Source organism: Gekko japonicus, unplaced genomic scaffold, assembly GCF_001447785.1.
Source record: "Gekko japonicus isolate JY-2015 unplaced genomic scaffold, Gekko_japonicus_V1.1 scaffold755, whole genome shotgun sequence".
In the NCBI taxonomy this organism is placed as follows: Eukaryota; Metazoa; Chordata; class Lepidosauria; order Squamata; family Gekkonidae; genus Gekko; species Gekko japonicus.
In genome coordinates this window covers 650,672-667,780 of record NW_015174865.1, presented here as the reverse complement: position 1 = coordinate 667,780, position 17,109 = coordinate 650,672, and the positions used below count along the sequence as shown (strand labels likewise).

General features: G+C 51.3%; 1 protein-coding gene across 1 annotated transcript in view; it reads right to left on the bottom strand.

Moving 5' to 3' along the window:
- Positions 1 to 3,606: 3,606 nt before the first annotated feature.
- The window catches only part of PCP4L1 (Purkinje cell protein 4 like 1), a 58,686-nt gene continuing 45,183 nt past the window's right edge, over positions 3,607 to 17,109 (bottom strand). Inside the window, exons 2-3 of the mRNA XM_015424741.1 lie at positions 11,185 to 11,239; positions 3,607 to 3,970 (exon numbers count right to left, since the gene is read on the bottom strand). Coding sequence (XP_015280227.1) covers positions 3,825 to 3,970; positions 11,185 to 11,239 — 201 coding nt within the window. The 3' untranslated portion in view covers positions 3,607 to 3,824. The remainder of the gene's footprint in view (positions 3,971 to 11,184; positions 11,240 to 17,109) is intronic.

Here is a 17,109-nt window from a genome sequence, read left to right as displayed (position 1 = left end):
TTCCCTGTTATCTGAAAAATCTTTCTCGGAAGACTTGTTGACTCAACAGAAGCTGGACCAATACCCAAAATGACACTTTTGGGTTTTGCTGCCCTTCGGTGAACCTATCTACTAGCTGCCCCCCCCCCAAGTGCGTGCATGTGTGTGTGTGTGTGTGTGTGTATATATATATATATAGTCAGGGCTCTAGTCGGGGGAGAGCTCTCAGGTACGGAGCTCCGGAAGAGAACCTCTAGGGGGCGGTGCGGCCACGTGGTGAACCCCCCCCCCCTTCTTTACCCCGCCCTCTGCTTCGATCCTCATTCCGTTTGGGAATGAGGATGAAGCAGGAGGGTAAGTAGCCGGGCCTTCTGACACACTTCCGGTGATGTCAGGGGGTGTGGCCTTCTGTCACTTCCGGTGATGTCAGGGGGCGTGGCATATGCAAATAAGTTATGCTAATGAGTTATGCTAATGAGCTCCGGCAGCTCTTTTTCTACAACAAGACCCCTGTATATAGTGCTTGCCCCTCTTCATCTGCAGGGTAGTCAAAATAGTGGTGTATTCATAGGTAAAGGTTCCCTTGATCGAAAGCCAGTCGAATCCGACTCCAGGGTTGCGGTGCTCATCTCCGTTTCAAAGCCGAAGAGCCAGCGCTGTCCGAAGACATTTCCGTGGTCATGTGGCCGGCATGACTAAACACCAAGGCACATGGAACGCTGTATTCATAGACACCTGCTCTTTAGGAAAATCTGATTAACGGAGCGCTTGGGAGTCTATAAATGTGTGGGGGGGCTCATAGCGTACCCCAAAACGACTCAGGTACTTCTGCATGATGTAGACAGATGGAATTCAGTGTGCTCTTAGTTAAAGGCAGTTTCAAGGGGGTAGCAGTGCCTCGTCATCAAAACAGGGGCCATGGGAGGGACCTTGGCTCAGTGGAAGAGCCCCTGCTTGGCATGCAGAAGGTCCCAGGTTCAATCCCCGGCACCTCCAGTGTAAAGGATCTGGCAGTCGGTGACGTGAAAGACCTCTGCCTGAGATTGTGGAGAGAGCCACGGCCAGTCTGAGTAGACAAGACTGACCTTGATGGACCGATGGTCTGATTCAGAATAAGGCAGCTACATGTGTTTGTGTGTGTTCGTGGAAGTGGACCTCAAACACTCCAGAGTCTTAGGCTCCTCAAAAGCAGAAACTTGGTCAATGCATAAACCAGGGCCATAGAAAATGGCTTAGAACCATAGAATAGAATCATAGAGTTGGAAGGGACCTCCAGGGTCATCTAGTTCTGTTAAATTCTCTCTCTCACACACACACAATGCAGGGAATTCACCCCCTCTACACACATCCCATGACCCCTGCTCTATGCCCATAAGAGGGGGGGGGGACCAGGCTGGAGCAGGTCATATGATACAGCCCGGCCTCTACAAAAAGCTTCCAGGGCAGCTTTGTTCATTGTTCTGCATAGCAGCTGTTGACCCCGGCTGACCTCATCTGCCATCCCAGTTCTGTGAGGAACCACTTCTGACCAGTTTATGCATTTTTGGGAATCCTTTGTGTGTAAGTCCTTCTTGGATCCCAAACTGTATACACACCGGCCCATTTCCCATTCCCATACGCCCTATAAAGGGAGGACGAAAGATGCTGTCTGTTATATGTGCACCGTTGAACACCGTTCTTGAAATGGCCATAAAAGGGGAGAGAAAAAAACAACCACCCTAGGTTTGGACATTTCCCCCTGATTTATTTTATTCACATGCTAAAAGAGTCAGTCCTCAAAGCAGCTAAGTCCATGCCCCCATGGCAAATCCATTCCCGCCCCCATGCCACCCCATCGCCTTCCCCTCCCCTGCTTCCAGTCGCCGATGGTCTTGTGATCTTCGAGGTAACTGAAGAGTGATGTAGCCTGCCGGTGCTTGGAGCACGTGGACTTGGTGCCGTTTTGATTTGCGAGGATGGGTCTGGAGCAGGTAGGCGCGTGGACTTCAGGAAGGGCAGCCCTTTCTTAGTGGTAGGGTGGACGATACAGGGCCCTGAAGCCAGGGAATGGTGAACTCAGAGTTTATAAACTGGTACATGAGATTGGGTGCAGTGAGACGTTTTGCACTACCCAAAGGATCTGCCTTTCGTTTTCCCGTAGAGGACTGGACCAATTCTTAGGATCGAGGTTGTTTAGTTCAGACATCAGCTGTCTGGGAAAGTAAGCTCCGGAGGTTACACCTCCCTTCCTGCTACTTTTAGATCTTAACAACTGACTCAGAATTAGCTGCTGTTCTGGTGGATGGTTTCAAGAATCAGTGGGTTTTTCAAACCAGTGTCAACAACAAGTTTTCACAAAATACATGTATCAGCTCTGCAGGAGCTGATTTCCAAGCTCAGTAAAGCTTAATCAGGAAATTAAGATATACATTGCAAGAGATCAGCTGCAAATTGGAATTAAGGTTTCTTTCCCCCCCCCCCCCAACCTGTAGTACTAAACAAGATGAAATTGATCTGACAAACATTTTGCAGGAGGATGCTTCTCTGGGAGGCACTAGCTTTGTTGAAGCTGACCTCTGGCAAAGCTTATCTTAATCCCGCTCCTGCAAAAAAAAAAAAAAAAAAAGCTCATAGAGGGAATGGGACATCTCTCAATGAGCTTTATGAGTGAGATTATTCTTAGGGCATGTTCATCTGGAGTTGGTGCATGTAAATTTAGTGCAAATTAGTCACCCTTTAACATTCATACTGGAGATCGGAAAAGAGTTAATTCTCCACCTTTCTCGGAATGCATGCTTATGGCTAGAGAGGGTGGGGTGTTATCAAATGGCATTTTGAAATATGGGATAACGACTGCAAGTGTGAAATCAGGGTCCTGGTTAGTTCAGGTGGATAAATCTTGATCGACATAGAGAGAGGTGTGGAAAAGCTGAAGAGGGGAATCGGAACTGCTTACCACTTCCATCCTATATAGGCTCGTTCCACTATCGACGTGTTAATGTTTCAAGGGCCACACAGGTCTCTTTGTCACGTTTACCGTCAGTAAAGCAAAGAAGTATTAAAGGCAAACAGGACGGAAGCGGAACAGATTTGTCGCCTGAGCGATTTGGCCAGCTCGGAATCGACAACTTTCGGTCTGAGAGCTGATTCTTAAGGGCATTTTGAAAGTGCAAAAGTAAGCCCCGCCCTCCCGTGAATTTTCACAGCGTGGCATCCAGCTGGCTGTCTCTAATGGGAATCTCCTTTTCCCAGATGCCTTTCCCCCCCTCCCAGCTTTTGTTCTCTGGCACTTCAGCTGATATAAGGAGTAGCAAAGCTTCTACTTTCAGCTGGGGGGGGGGTACACTCAAAATGTCAGACCACCAATGTAAAGCCTCGGTCGGGTGCCGGGCAACTTACAAAGTGCAAAGGTTTCACTGAATTAAAATTCACAAATTCAACCACGGCCAAGCCCCACCCCGGGTATCTCCCCAACTCTGCCCAAAGGCTTAGTCCCCCCCTTACATCAAGTGCTTCCCAATGGCTTTCAGTCAATAACATTGCTGTGCTGCTTTATCATGGCTATTAGAAAGAGGGAGCACTCTCATGGGAGCAGGTAGGGGGTGCGTGACATTTGGGGAACCCCCCCCCCGGTATCCCCACCCCAGCTTTGGAGAGAGTCTGACCCCTCTCATACCCTGAAAACCCACCCCACCCCTGCTTGATTATATTACAGAACGTGCAAAATTTCACTAGCCCCACCTGACATGGGTAGGATAAGAGGAAACGGGGCGAGGCAGGCTGCGCAGAGGGAGGAGAGGGTCGGGAGGCGGGGCCCGAGGTTAATGGGGAGAGCGGTGGAGAGGTGAGGTCGGCGCTGTGGCTGCTCAGGGGCTGGGGTCCTTTTTCCGTTTCTGGAAGCGTCGGAATTTGCCCTGGATGGCCAAGGCGGCTTTCTCGGTTTCAGGCGCGTTCAGATCAATGTCTATTTCCTCCTCTTCAGCTTCCACCTTCTTGGTACTCCCAGCTTTGTCTGTGGGGAGAAGCAGCTGGTGTAGTCGTTAAACACAGCAGGAAAGGCAACAACGTGGCACCCGCGTACGCGCGCCTCCCCATTGTCAGCGCCGGGGGCACTGATACAGGGAAACGAGCAGGGGATTTAAATAGGTGCAAATCACAACCTCCTCTCTGCATCAGTGACAAGTCTGAACGCCCTTTGGTTTGGCAGGCAATGGACACAGCCTGGCTGTCAGCAGTGGATGCGGTGCGTGGCCCGTGGTGTTCATGTGTGCCCCACCACCACCATGGAGGCTAACGGGAAAAGACTGTTGTGGAATCTAGTGAAAGCTACAGTCATTTGCTCTGGTAACGGTGGATGATAATTTGGTATTTTACTGACCCACCCGGCAAACCATTGCCCCGAGAATGGACAGCACAAACATAAGCCAGTCTACAAGAAGTCCTACTCCAGTGTCTTCAATGGGGCTCGCTCCCAGGAAAGTATCCTATGGACTGCACTGTAAAGAGAGGGTAAACTGAAGATCCTGCCTTTTTTCTATAACCCACTGGCAGGCTCTGCCCACATAAGCTGCCATATCAGCCACTGTCTTGCTAAATTCTACTAAGCCCCACCCCGTCATACCAGGTTCTACTAAGCTCCGCCCATTCCATCTTCTACTGTGGCTCCACCCACAGTAGCTGTCATGCTGCACCCCAGTCAAACCAGGTTCTAATAAGCCCCACCCATTCCACCTTCTACTCTGGCTCTGGTTATGTAAACTGCCATTGTTCACCCAGTCCCACCAGGTTCTACTAAGTCCCGCCCATTCCACCCTCTCTCCTGGCTCCACCTACCTGAACTGCCTTGGTCCACCCAGTCCCACCAGGCTCTATTCAGCCCCGCCCATTCCACCCTCTCTCCTGGCTCCACCTACCTGAACTGCCTTGGTCCACCCAGTCCCACCAGGCTTTACTGTGGTGTGTGTGTGCATATGAATACCCTATATCCCATTATGCTTGTAGAAGCGACACCATTCTTAACAGTGCCTTCGTTAATGCATCTATAGCTCTTCAATAAAGTATAACCTTTCCAGAAAGCGTGTACCCAGTTGTTGGCTGTGGAACCTGACAAGGACTCCTCTTCCCAGAACAGCTCTGAGAGAACTGTCACTGACCCAAGGTCAAGCCAGCAGCTGCATGTGGAGGAGTGGAGAATCAAGCCCGGTTCTCCCAGATTAGAGTTCTCCCTCCTGACCACTACACCAAACTGGCTCGAGTAAGAAAGGGGTACAGAAGGCGCATTACAGTCCTCTTTTTCACTGAGCATCGGCCAGGAAAACCCTGAGGAATAAACTGGCATGCACTTTGAAGGGGATATCTTGGCAAATGCCCACTCTCCCAGCTCCCCTAGTTCCCCCCTCCCAGTTCTCCACGATGCCAGAGACTCCCTGACCTTTCCGTCAGCAGCACCCTTGTTACAGATATTTGCTCATGTGGCGTTAAGTGCCCAAGGCTGGCCCTTGTCGATTTGCATTTCAGTCCATAGTGGCTGATTCTGCTTTGGCTTTTCCCTCTGTTGTTTTATGGAACTCACCTTGGAACAGAAACTTCCCTCTTCATTGCATGCCGCTTTCACTTCCTTGGATCATCGAATTTGACGGTACCCTCCGCACTCCATGCCCCTTTCGCTTTCTTTGATCATCGGGTTTTATGGTACCTTCTGCATAGATTTATGGCCATTCAGAGCAGGAGCTCCTTTGCATATTAGGCGACATACCCCCTAATGTAGCGAATCCTCCAAGAGCTTACAGAACTCCTCTTACAGGGGCTACTGTAAGCTCTTGGAGGATTGGCTACATCAGGAGTGTGTCGCCTAATATGCAAAGGAGCTCCTGCTACAAAAAGAGCCCTTGCCCCGAGGTATTTGAATGTGGTTTTGAGCTGCACTTTCCCCTCCCAGCTGAGAAAATGTGGAGCGAATGCTAGATGCAGAATCGCCCAATGACTCAGCTCCTCTTAAGGACTCCTGAGCAGTGTTCCCTCTAAGCTGAGTGAGTGTGAGCTAGCTCACAGTTTTTTAGCCTCCAGCTCACACATTTTCGCCTTAGCTCAGGAAGGAGGGCTCCAGAGCAAACTAATTTCTGCAGCAGCCCAATCGCTCGCTCACAACTTTAATGCCAGCAGCTCACAAAGCAGGATTTTTGCTCATGAGACTCCACAGCTTAGAGGGAGCATTGCTCCTGAGATGCTGGTAGGCCCTAAGGATCCCCTGTAATTACAGTTCACTTCCAGGCTACAGAGATCAGTTCCCCTGGAGAAAATGGATGCTTTTGAGGGTGGACTCTGTGGCATTGCCCCCCGCTGAGGTCCCTGTCCTCCCCAGGCTGCACCCCCAAGTCTCCACTAGTTCCCCAATTTGGATCTGGCAAAACTAACCCCACCACCACCACCCCGTTGGTGGCCAGGGAGGACCTGGAAACCCTAACCACTCTCAAACTCCCAGCAGCTGTGAGAGAGAGAGGTGGTCCACGCCCTCATTTGAAAGACAGTGAGGAGCCACGGGCGCAGGCCAAGGCACTGGATTTGGGGAGGCCTGAGCTAAAGTGCCAGCTCAGAGCCACGTGGTTTCTGAATTATAAACCCAGGGACACGGGAGGCACGCAAAGATGCAGGACGGCTGATCCTGCCCCAAAGCACGGCAAAGGAGCTGCCTCCCGGCTGGGAGATCCCCGGCGTGCCAGGGACAGTGTATGGTGAATTTGTCAAGCTGATCGACGATATTGTCACAGCTGCTGCCTGCCCTGTTCCTTTTATTGATGCTAAAGAGCTGGGGCTGGTTAGGTGACGCTTCATCGATGGGAGCAAACTAGGCTTGCCAAGTCCCCCCGGCGGATCGGGCCTCGGGGGGAACTCCACCCCCACGTGCACGTCACCCGGAAGTGACGCAGGGACGCTGGGCACGCTGGGGGCGGGGCCACGGTCATCCGAGGGAAAACTCCATGGTTTTCCCTCGGATGGTCCTGGCGCCGCCCCCAGCGTGCCCGGCGTACCAGCATCACTTCCGGGTGATGTGGATGCGGCGTATGCGCACTCCAGACACCGGCCGGGAGTCCCCCGCTGCGGTAAGTTTCTGACTTGGCAACCCTAGAGCAAACGGTTAGCAGTGGGGGATATTTCTGTTTTCATTTGAGTGAGAGACCTTCTTGGCACTGTGGTGGGTGAGCCCTGAGCAGCCCAACAAAGTGCGTGACAGAAAGGTTTGAGTTTTGCAGTTTGGATGAGGGGGAGAGAGAGAGAGAGAGAGCGCGCTTGTAACTGGAGTTAGCTAAAACTTGGGTGTGGGTGGGGGGCTCTGTCCCGCTTGCCCCCATAGCAGTGCCATTTTTGTCTCTGTTTGGGGCCTGACTGGGCAAGATGCCAGTGGGTTTCCCAACTCTGGGGAAGGCCTGTCGCTCAGTGGTAGATAGGGCTGCCGGCTCCAGGTTAGGAGATACCTGGAGATTTGGGGGGTGGAGCCTGAAGAGGGCGGGGTTTGGGGAGGGGAGGGACTTCCACGTGGTATACTGCCATAGGGTCCACCTTCCAAGGCAGCCATTTTCCCCAGGTGAAGTGATCTCTGTCGCCTGGGCTGCGGTCACACACACTAAATAATCCACTTTCAATGCCCTTTCCAACTGGATTTTGCCAGTTCACACAGGCCACTTCCATGCTATCATTTTCGTCACTCATTTGTCCCTATTGCTTCAGGGTTTTTTTAAACCCCCCCCCCATGTGTTTTGCTCTCTCTAGGAGTCCCAGAGGGAGCAAAACACATGTGGGAAAGGGGGGGAGGAACCCAAAGCAATAAGGAAAACAGTACAATCCATTTGGAAAGTGTGCTGAAAGTGGATTATTTAGTGTGTGTGACTGCAGCCCTGGGAATCAGTTGTAGTAGTGGGAGATCTCCAGCTATTACCTGAAGGTTGGCAACTTTAGTGATAGCATTCAATGATGTTCACTACACTATTGTATAATAAAATGGTAATATAAAGCAAAAAGGAGCTGCGGTGGCTCAAGTGGTTAAGACGCTGAACTGCAGGCTGTGGAAGGTCAGTAGTTCAGCAGTTCGAGACCCGGGTGTGCCGCATGACGGAGTGAGCTCCCATCTCTAGTTCCAGCTCCTGCCAACCTAGCAGTTCGAAAGCAAGAAATTGCAAGTAGATAAATAGGTACTGCTTCATTGGGAAGGTAACAGCGTTCCGTGTGCCTTGGTGTTTAGTCATGCCGGCCACATGACCACGGAAACGTCTTCGGACAGCGCTGGCTCTTCGGCTTGGAAACGGAGATGAGCACCGCAACCCTAGAGTCGGATTCGACTGGCTTTCGAGCAAGGGAACCTTTACCTTTACTAGAAAGCAAAAGCAAGTGTAGTTAACAGACTCACCAATTACAACTTGCCAAAAAGCAATGTAATAGGGAATAATGCATACAAAGTAGCTACAGTGAAAAAGTACAAAATGTAAACAATAGAGAACTGGTATGTGCTACAATGTCTAAACAACGGAGAACTACTAAATAATTCGACGTTGTTTGGTAACAGCATTTCTTATAGAATACCCTGATGAAGAATAAACTTTGAAACGTTATCAAACATCCGGACACAACGTCAAATTATTTAGTATTTATGGGGTCACCGTAAATTAGCTTCAACTTAGCGGCGCTTTCCACCACCAGAGATTTGTGGTCGTTCTGGGAGAACTTTGGCCACCAAATGGAAGCTGGCAATCCTATGGAAAAAGCAGGACCAAACTACCAGGCTGATTTCCCACAAGCGCTGCTCCGCGCTCGCTCTTCCCTTTTGCCCCGATGGTACGTGTCAATTTCACACAAGCTGCTGCACAGCCGCATTTTGCCCCACAGCTTTGCGCAATTTCCTCCACGTCTACTCAATCCTCAAAAAACAGGATTGAGTAGACACGGGGGAAATCACGCGAAGCTGCGGGGCAAAGGCCACGCAGCAGCTTGGGTGAAATTGACACGTACCATCGGGGCAAAAGGGAAGAGCGAGCGCGGAGCAGCACTTGTGGGAAATCGGCCCCAGTGTTTCGCCTTTGGAAACAGCTGTGGGAAGGTCTGGATGGGCATCAGAAACGAAGGGGATCTCGCTTTGTTCTCTTGTGCCATGCTCCTAATGTTCTTCTACCTCAGGGCTATTTTTGGGCAGGAACACACAGGAATGGAGTTCCGGCTGGCTTCAGAGTTGGCCACGCCCACTACAGCCAAAACCTCTGCGCATACGTGGCTACAGAGGGAAGGCCTGGAGAGCGACACCCCCCGGCAACTCCGAGGCAGGTGGGCCGGGGGGGGCCTGGAAGGATTGGGCTTTCCCTGGCCTGTCCAAGGGCCAGCTTGCACGGGCTCCCCACACCCGCGGGGTCGCCGGGCAAGCCAAGGGAAGGCAGTTCAAACTGCCTCTCCTCCCCTCGAAGGGCCGGCTTGCCCAGGCTCCCCACACCACAGGGCTCCCAGGAAAGCCAAGGGAAGGCAGTTTAAACTGCTTTCCCTTCTCTTCAAGGGGGGGGGTCTTGCCCAGGCTCCCTGCAATCGCGGGGCACCCGGGCAAGCCAGGGGAAGGCATGGGGGTGTAGCCTAATATGCTAATGAGCTGCACTGTCAGGGGGTATGGCCTAATATGCTTATGAGTTTCTGCTGTTGGGTGTGGTCTATTATGCTAATGAGTTCCTGCTGGACTTTTTCTACAAAAAAAGCCCTGTCTACCAACCCACCCCATGGGGCAGATAACTTTTGAGTGTGGCTGAGGTCAGGAAAATGGCCCAGGAGTGGACTTGCCCTGTGCCACCAGTCTCAATCTGAAACAAAAACCGTGGCCTGCCTTCTATGAAGACCAAGCAAAACAGAAACTCTGCCGCCTCTCCTGAGTCAGGGCTTCCTCCTGTGGTGGCTATTTAGAAATGAGAAACATGCTGGAAATATGATCACGTATCATCCAGTCTCCCTGTCCAGTTATTTTTTTAATTATATCATTTATGGAAGAGGAGGAGGACGAGGAGGAAGATTTATACCCCGCCCCTTCACTAGGAGTCTCAGAGTGCCTTACAATCTCCTTTCCCCACAACAGACACCATGTGAGGTAGGTGGGGCTGAGAGAGCTCTGAAAGAACTGCTCTTGAGAGAACAGCTCTGAGAGAACAGCTCTGAGAGAACTTGTGACTGACCCAAAGTCACCCCGCTGGCTGCATGTGGAGGAGTGGGGGAATCAAACCCGGTTCTCCAGATTAGAGTCCACCACTCTTAACCACTACACCAAACTGGCCGTCTCAGGTGGCTAGCCACATTAGTCTGGAGCAACAGAACCAAGTATGAGTCCAATGGCTCCTTTAAGACCAACGGAGAATTAAACTTGGTCTTCAAGGTGCCACTAGACTCAAACTTTGTTCTACATTATTTATAGTCCGCAGAGCGAGTCAATGCAATCAATGGAATGGGACATCCCATAAACAATGCAATAGGATTAGGGCTGCAAAGCCAACCAGAAGTCTAAAACCAGAACCGATGCAAAGTTATAAGTCTCAAGTGGACACGTTAAATGATGCAAAAATCCCACAGTAGGATCCTAGTTTCAGCCAGCTAAACACACTAGTATAGACCACAGTCCCTGACCATTTGTCCAAGTAACCCTGGGAAATCAATTAGCAGAGCGCAAGCCTATCGCCCACAAAGCCTTCTTAATTAATTCAGTTTTGAAGCGTCGGCGGAACTGTGGAACTGCTAGGCCTTTGAGTCCTGCTCATATGTTGATTTAGCCAGTTTGGTGTCGTGGTTAAGTGCGCGGGCTCTAATCTGGGAGAACCGGGTTTGATTCCCCACGCCTCCACTTGCACCTGCTGGCCATAGTTCTGGCACAGCTGTTCCTGAAAAAGAGCCGTTTCTGTCAGAGCTCTCTCAGCCCCCCACCTACCTCCCAGGGTGTCTGTTGTGGGGAGGGGAAGGGAAAGGAGTTTGTAAGCCGCTCTGAGACTTCCTTGGGTAGTGAAGGGCGGGGTATAAATCCAATCTCTTCTTCTTTTTAGAAAAGCAAAAATACGGCACACACCTTAATCAACCACAGGAAGTGAAATCCGGGCCCTCCGCCGAAGAACCAGGGTGTGTGTGACAGCAGTACATACATATGTATGGGAGAGGGTTAATTGTCATGGGGCTGGCACCAGTCAGATTGGCAGCTACAGTGTACCAGCCGCCGCCACTCACCTTTTTCCTCCCGGCCAGGAATCTCGTTGGGGGACGGTGACTCATTAGAGCTCAGCTGCAAAGGGGAGAGAGAGAGAGAGAGAGAAGGGGACTCATTAGAACAGACTGTATAAGGATAGGAGGCCTTGTCTGCCCGGGAGCACCCTGTCATTCAGACATCCCTGGGTGCGCGTCGGCTTGCTGGTGTTATGCAGTGTTGAAGCCGCTGGAATGACTGCCGGGGAAAGAAAAGAAGCTCTGTGTTGGGTGGACAGTTCACCCGCTGCCCGGGGTGGGGTGGGGGAATGCTCTGACATCTCTCTGTATTCAAAATTTAAAAACAAACAGAATGGTTATGCGTTTGGGCCCATTTTACACGTAAAGGGCTCTTTTTGTAGCAGGAACTCATTTGCATATTAGGCCACACCCCCTAATGTAGCCAATCCTCCAAGAGTTTACAGAGCTCTTCTTACAGGAGTTACTGTAAGCTCTTGGAGGATTGGCTACATTAGGGGTGTGTCGCCTAATATGCAAAGGAGTTCCTGCTACAAAAAGAGCCCTGGATCGCCACCCTCTTACTTCTGGGCACCCCTCTCTGGGAAAGTCTACAACAGACAGGCAGCTAAAGGTGGTTTGTGGGATTGTTGCTAGGGTTGCCAACATCCAGGTGGGGTCCGGAGTTCTCCCCCCCACTCCTCTACATGCAGCCAGCAGGGTGACCTTGGGTCTGTCACAGTTCTCTCAGAGCTGTTCTCTCAAGAGCAGTCCTCAAAAGAGCTCTCTCAGCCCCACCTACCTCACAGGGTGTCCGTTGTGGGGAGAAGAAGGGAAGAAAATTGTAAGCCACTCTGAGACTCCGAGTAAAGGGTGGGGTATAAATCCAATTTCTTCTTCTTCTTCTTCCTGGCATTACAACTGATCTCCAGTCAAGAGATCAGTTCCCCTGGAGGAAATGGCTGCTTTGGAGGGTGGACTTTATGGCATTATACTCCCCCCCTCCCTAGACTCTATCCCCAAGTCTCCAGAAATTTCCCAGCTTGGAGATGGCAACCCTAGAACTTGGAGCATCTTCCCTTAGGGGGAAAAGCTAAAAAACATTTTGGGGCTGACTAGATTTTTTTAAAGTTCTGCAGAGATGGGATAATAGTAAAACTGTTCACAGGATGGAGAGGCTGGGAATGTGAGGAATGTCGGTCAGTGTGGTATAGCAGAGCAGAGCTTTTTTTGTAGAAAAAGCCCAGCTGGAACTCATTAGCATAATAGGCCACACCCAACAGCAGAAAATCATTTGGTGGACCTCCTGATGGCACCTGGTATTTCTGGCCACTGTGTGATACAGAGTGTTGGACTGGATGGGCCTTTGGCCTGATCCAACATTGGCGTCTCTCAGGGCTCTTTTTGGGCAGGAACGCACAGGAACGGAGTTCCGGCTGGCTGGCCACGCCCAGCAGGAACTAAATAGCATAATAGGCCACACCCAACGGTAGAAACTCATTAGCCCCCGGCCGTGCGCCGGATCTCCAGAAACAGCAGTTCCCTGCACTTAAAGTAGCCGGCAGCCGGCGTTTCCCCTTTAAGAGAAGCTGCGTTTCCCTTTTAAGAACGAAGCTGGCTTTTCCCTGCAAGCTTGCGGAGTTCGCGCTTGGGATGAAACACGGGTCGCACACCCTTAAAGGGAGAGAGATGGGTGGCTGTGGGTGTTGGGGGTGGGGCTTCCCCGCCGGCCATTTGGCCAGCAGTGGGTAGAACCCCCCCAAAACGGGGGACCCCTGGCAAACCGGGGGGGTTGGCAACCCTAGGGGGGGTCACTCTCCAGGCCTTCCCTCTGTAGCCAGGCACGCAGAGGTTTTGGCTGTAGTGGGCGTGGCCAGCTCGGAAGCCAGCCGGAACTCCGTTCCTGTGCGTTCCTGCCCAAAAATAGCCCTGAGTTAGAGTCTCAGAATTGGGTCTGGGAGAACCAGGTTCAAATCCCCACAATACCACGGAGGCTTGCTGGGTGACCTTGGGCCAGTCACACACTGTCAGCCTAGCCTACTGCAGAGGATTATTGTTAGGATGAAATGGAGGAGAGGAGAATTATGGAAGCCACCTTGGGTTCCCACTGGGGAGAAAGGTGGGGGTACAATTGATGTAAATAAAGAGGTATGGTGGAGCGGTTAGCACATCCGACTAGGAGTGTCGAGACCTGGGTTCAAGTCCCCCGTGTTGCCCTGCGACGCTTTGCATGTGCAAGACAGGGGGGCAGAATCTGAACACAAATATATCAGCTGTGAATTACTGTCACTGAAACACAGTGTGGTGTAGTGGTTAGAGTGGCAGACTAGGATCTGGGAGACCCAGGTTGGAATCTTTGCCAGTCACGCCCTCTCAGCCTCGCCTCCCTCACAGGGTCGGTGTGAGGATAAAACAGAAAGGAGGGGCCTGTACCTCAGCCAGAGTGCCTTGGAGGCTGGGCAGGATAAAAAATGTACAAGACAGCCTCTTGGCTCCATTTCGCAGAATCACGGAACCATAGAGTTGGAAGGGGCCACACAGGCCGTCTAGTCCAACCCTGGCTCAATGCAGGATCGGCCTAAAACATCCCTGAGAAAGTTTAAATCAAAGCCGCTTGTGGTGGGTACAACTGACAGTAGGAAAGCAGCCAAGCATTTCCCCGCTTCACCCCTCCCCAGTGGCTTTCTCTCCTTCGGGGATTTAAATGGTTGACCGTGAAGGACAGGAAAGCTATCCTTCCCCTGAGAAGTTCTGACACCGGTTGTGTCCCCCCTGAGCCTGTGGGATTGCAGCTCCACCATCCAGCCTCCTTCCAGAGAGAGGCTGAGGAGTGCCGGAGGGAGACATTTTGTGCGCAGTGTGGCAGAGTGGTTTAACTCCACCTCTGGGAGAGGATAAAGTTGTGAGGCCTGTCTCTGGAGACGAGCAGACCCGGCAACTACCAGCTTTAGAGAGAATTCACCACATAACACTGTCTATAAATACATCATTTTTGGTGTTGTTGTTTTAATTAAACCTCCTGCTTCAGTGATCGCTGTACTCTTCAGGATCAATACGCAGCCGCGACTCAAAGGCATTTACACTTGCTTCCCTAAGAACATCTTGTAGCTGTAAAAGGTAAAGGTAAAGGTTCCCTTGCTCGAAAGCCAGCCGAATCCGACTCTAGGGTTGCGGTGCTCAACTCCGTTTCCAAGCCAAAGAGCCAGCGCTGTCCGAAGGCGTTTCCGTGGTCATGTGGCCGGCATGACTAAACACCAAGGCACACAGAATGCTGCTACCTTCCCACCACAGTGGTACCTATTTATCTACTTGCAATTTCTTGCTTTTGAACTGCTAGGTTGGCAGGAGCTGGAACTAGAGACGGGAGCTCACTCCGTCTTGCAGCACCCAGGTCTCGAACTACTGAACTACTGACCTTCCACAGCCTGCAGTTCAGCGTCTTAACCACATGAACCACCGCAGCTCCACTCTTGTAGCTGAGGGGAAAGTTATTATCTCAAAATTGACACGGTCCCCCAAATCTACCAGACAAGCACTTTGAGTCCCCTCAGTTTCAAGAAGGGCCTGTCACAGTGTCCAGAGTGTTTAGTTTAGAAAGAAAATATCCCAGGATTCTAAAATAAACGACAAAAAATAAGGGTTTTATTTTTACTGAAACCTGATTTTTTTAAAAAACGGTTGCATTTCAAAGTGCCGCTTTAAAAGACAACCTGGCTTAGAACAAGGTCCCCATTTAATATAAACCAGTTAAATTCTACACTTTCACAGCGGAATTAATGATCTCCTGTCAAACAGTAAAAATTAAAGCCGTCCTGTTTATGTAGAATATTAAAAAATGGAGGAGATAATTGCACTGCTGAGGTCAAGTGTTATAAAAAGGGAAACAAGGTTTATGGCATTTATCACAGTAGCAAAAACTATGACTATTTATGGCTGTCATCTACCAAGTCCCACAGATGTTTACTGGTTTTGAGATTCAGAGTATTTTTCCCCTTGCAGACCAACACAGCTTTGCACAAACTTGGTTTTTCAGGGCTCTTTTTGGGCAGGAACGCACAGGAACGGAGTTCCGGCTGGCTCCCAAGTTGGCCACGCCCAGCAGGAACTCATTAGCATAATAGGCCACACCCAACAGCAGAAGCTCATTAGGATTGGCTACATAAGGGGTGTGTGGCCTAACATGCAAAGGAGTTCCTGCTACAAAAAAAGGCCCTGGGTTTTGGCAACAAACAAGGTAAACAGAATAACAAGCAAAAGGTGGGTGTGGCTGGATGAGCACACTTCTGGTAACATGGGGGAAGCGGCCTAATATGCTAATGAGCTGTGGTGTCAGGGGTGTGGCCCAATATGCTAATGAGTTCCTGATGTTGGGTGTGGCCTATTATGCTAATGAGTTCCTGCTGGGCTTTTTCTACAAAAAGAGCCCTGGAACTTTTGCTTAGTGATTACCAGTCTTGCTTCTGGAAAGTCTTGACCAGGGTTCCCCAACATGGCGCCCAGGGGCACCACGGTGACCATTGGTACTTCTCTTGGCACTTGTCCACCTTTTCAGAAAGTGGGGAGGGCCACTGTAAGTCAGGGACTTACAATGCCCTCTTTCAAATGAAAGGGCTTTCCTTTCCACTGGAGGACTGGTAAGCACCTGGGCTTTCCTCAGCCAGTGTGTTTTCTTCAGGGGTCTTGTTGTAGAAAAAGAGCTGCCGGAGCTCATTAGCATAACCCATTAGCATAACTTATTTGCATATGCCACACCCCCTGACATCACCGGAAGTGACAGAAGGCCACACCCCCTGACATCACCGGAAGTGTGTCAGAAGGCCCGGCTACTTACCCTCCTGCTTTATCCTCATTCCCAAACGGAATGAGGATCGAAGCAGAGGGCGGGGTAAAGAAGGGGGCGGGGCTTCACCACGTGACCGCCCCGCCCCCTAGAGGTTCTCTTCCGGAGCTCCGTACCTGAGAGCTCCCCCCCGACTAGAGCCCTGGTTTTCTTTTCCCTTCAGGATTTCCTTCTTCCCTGGAGGTGTGAGGAAGGAGGCAGTCTATTTGTTTGGTGTAGTGGTTAGGAGAGCGGACTCTAATCTGGGAGAACTAGGTTTGATTCCCCACGCCTCCATATGCAGCTGCTGGTATGACCTTGGGTCAGTCACAAGTTCTCTCAGAGGTGTTCTCTAATGAGCAGTTCTTGAAAGAGATCTCTCAGCCCCACCTCCCTCACATGGTGTCTGTTGTGGGGAAAGGAGATTGTAAGCTGCTCTGAGACTCCTTCGGGGAGTGAAGGGCGGGGTATAAATCCAATCTCCTCCTCCTCTCCTCCTCCTCCTCCTTCTGAGGGAGCCATTTTGGGTTTGGCTCTGCCCATGGCAGCCATTTTGGAGTGGTCCTCACCACTCTCCCTCAAAATTCCCCTGTTTCAGAAAGGCTGGGGTCCTGGTCTTGACCATTTAGCACACCCGTGATCGTTCTGGATTTGTGTTTTTTATCCTTACCATGGTGAGATATCAGGGCAACCCAATTAAGACTCCGCTAACCTTAACTGAGAACTACGTATTTACAAATCTACCCGGAACATCCAGGCAGAAACATAAATTGGGCCAACCAGTGCCGGCCTTCCCTTTTTGGATCTGGCTTCTCCATCCTATGTCCTTTATGTGAAGACCGGCTGCAGCTGAATGCAGTCTTACAAGTGCTAGAAAATAGCTAGAAGCAGTGTTGCCAACCTCCAGATGGTAGCTCAGGCCCGTAGCACGCATGGGGCCCACGGGGCCCGGCCCCCCTGCCCGTTTTGTGGGCCCCCTCCCCGATCCTCTGCTCCCCCTCCCCCGGGGGCTGGCGGCGGTGCCGGCGCTGGAGGCCGAGGCAGTGTCAGGGGCGCTTGAGGTGCACGGCGGCCTCCCCTCCCCCTCCCCTTCCTTGCGGCTGCGAGAGGCGCCTGGGACGAGGGTCTCGCCT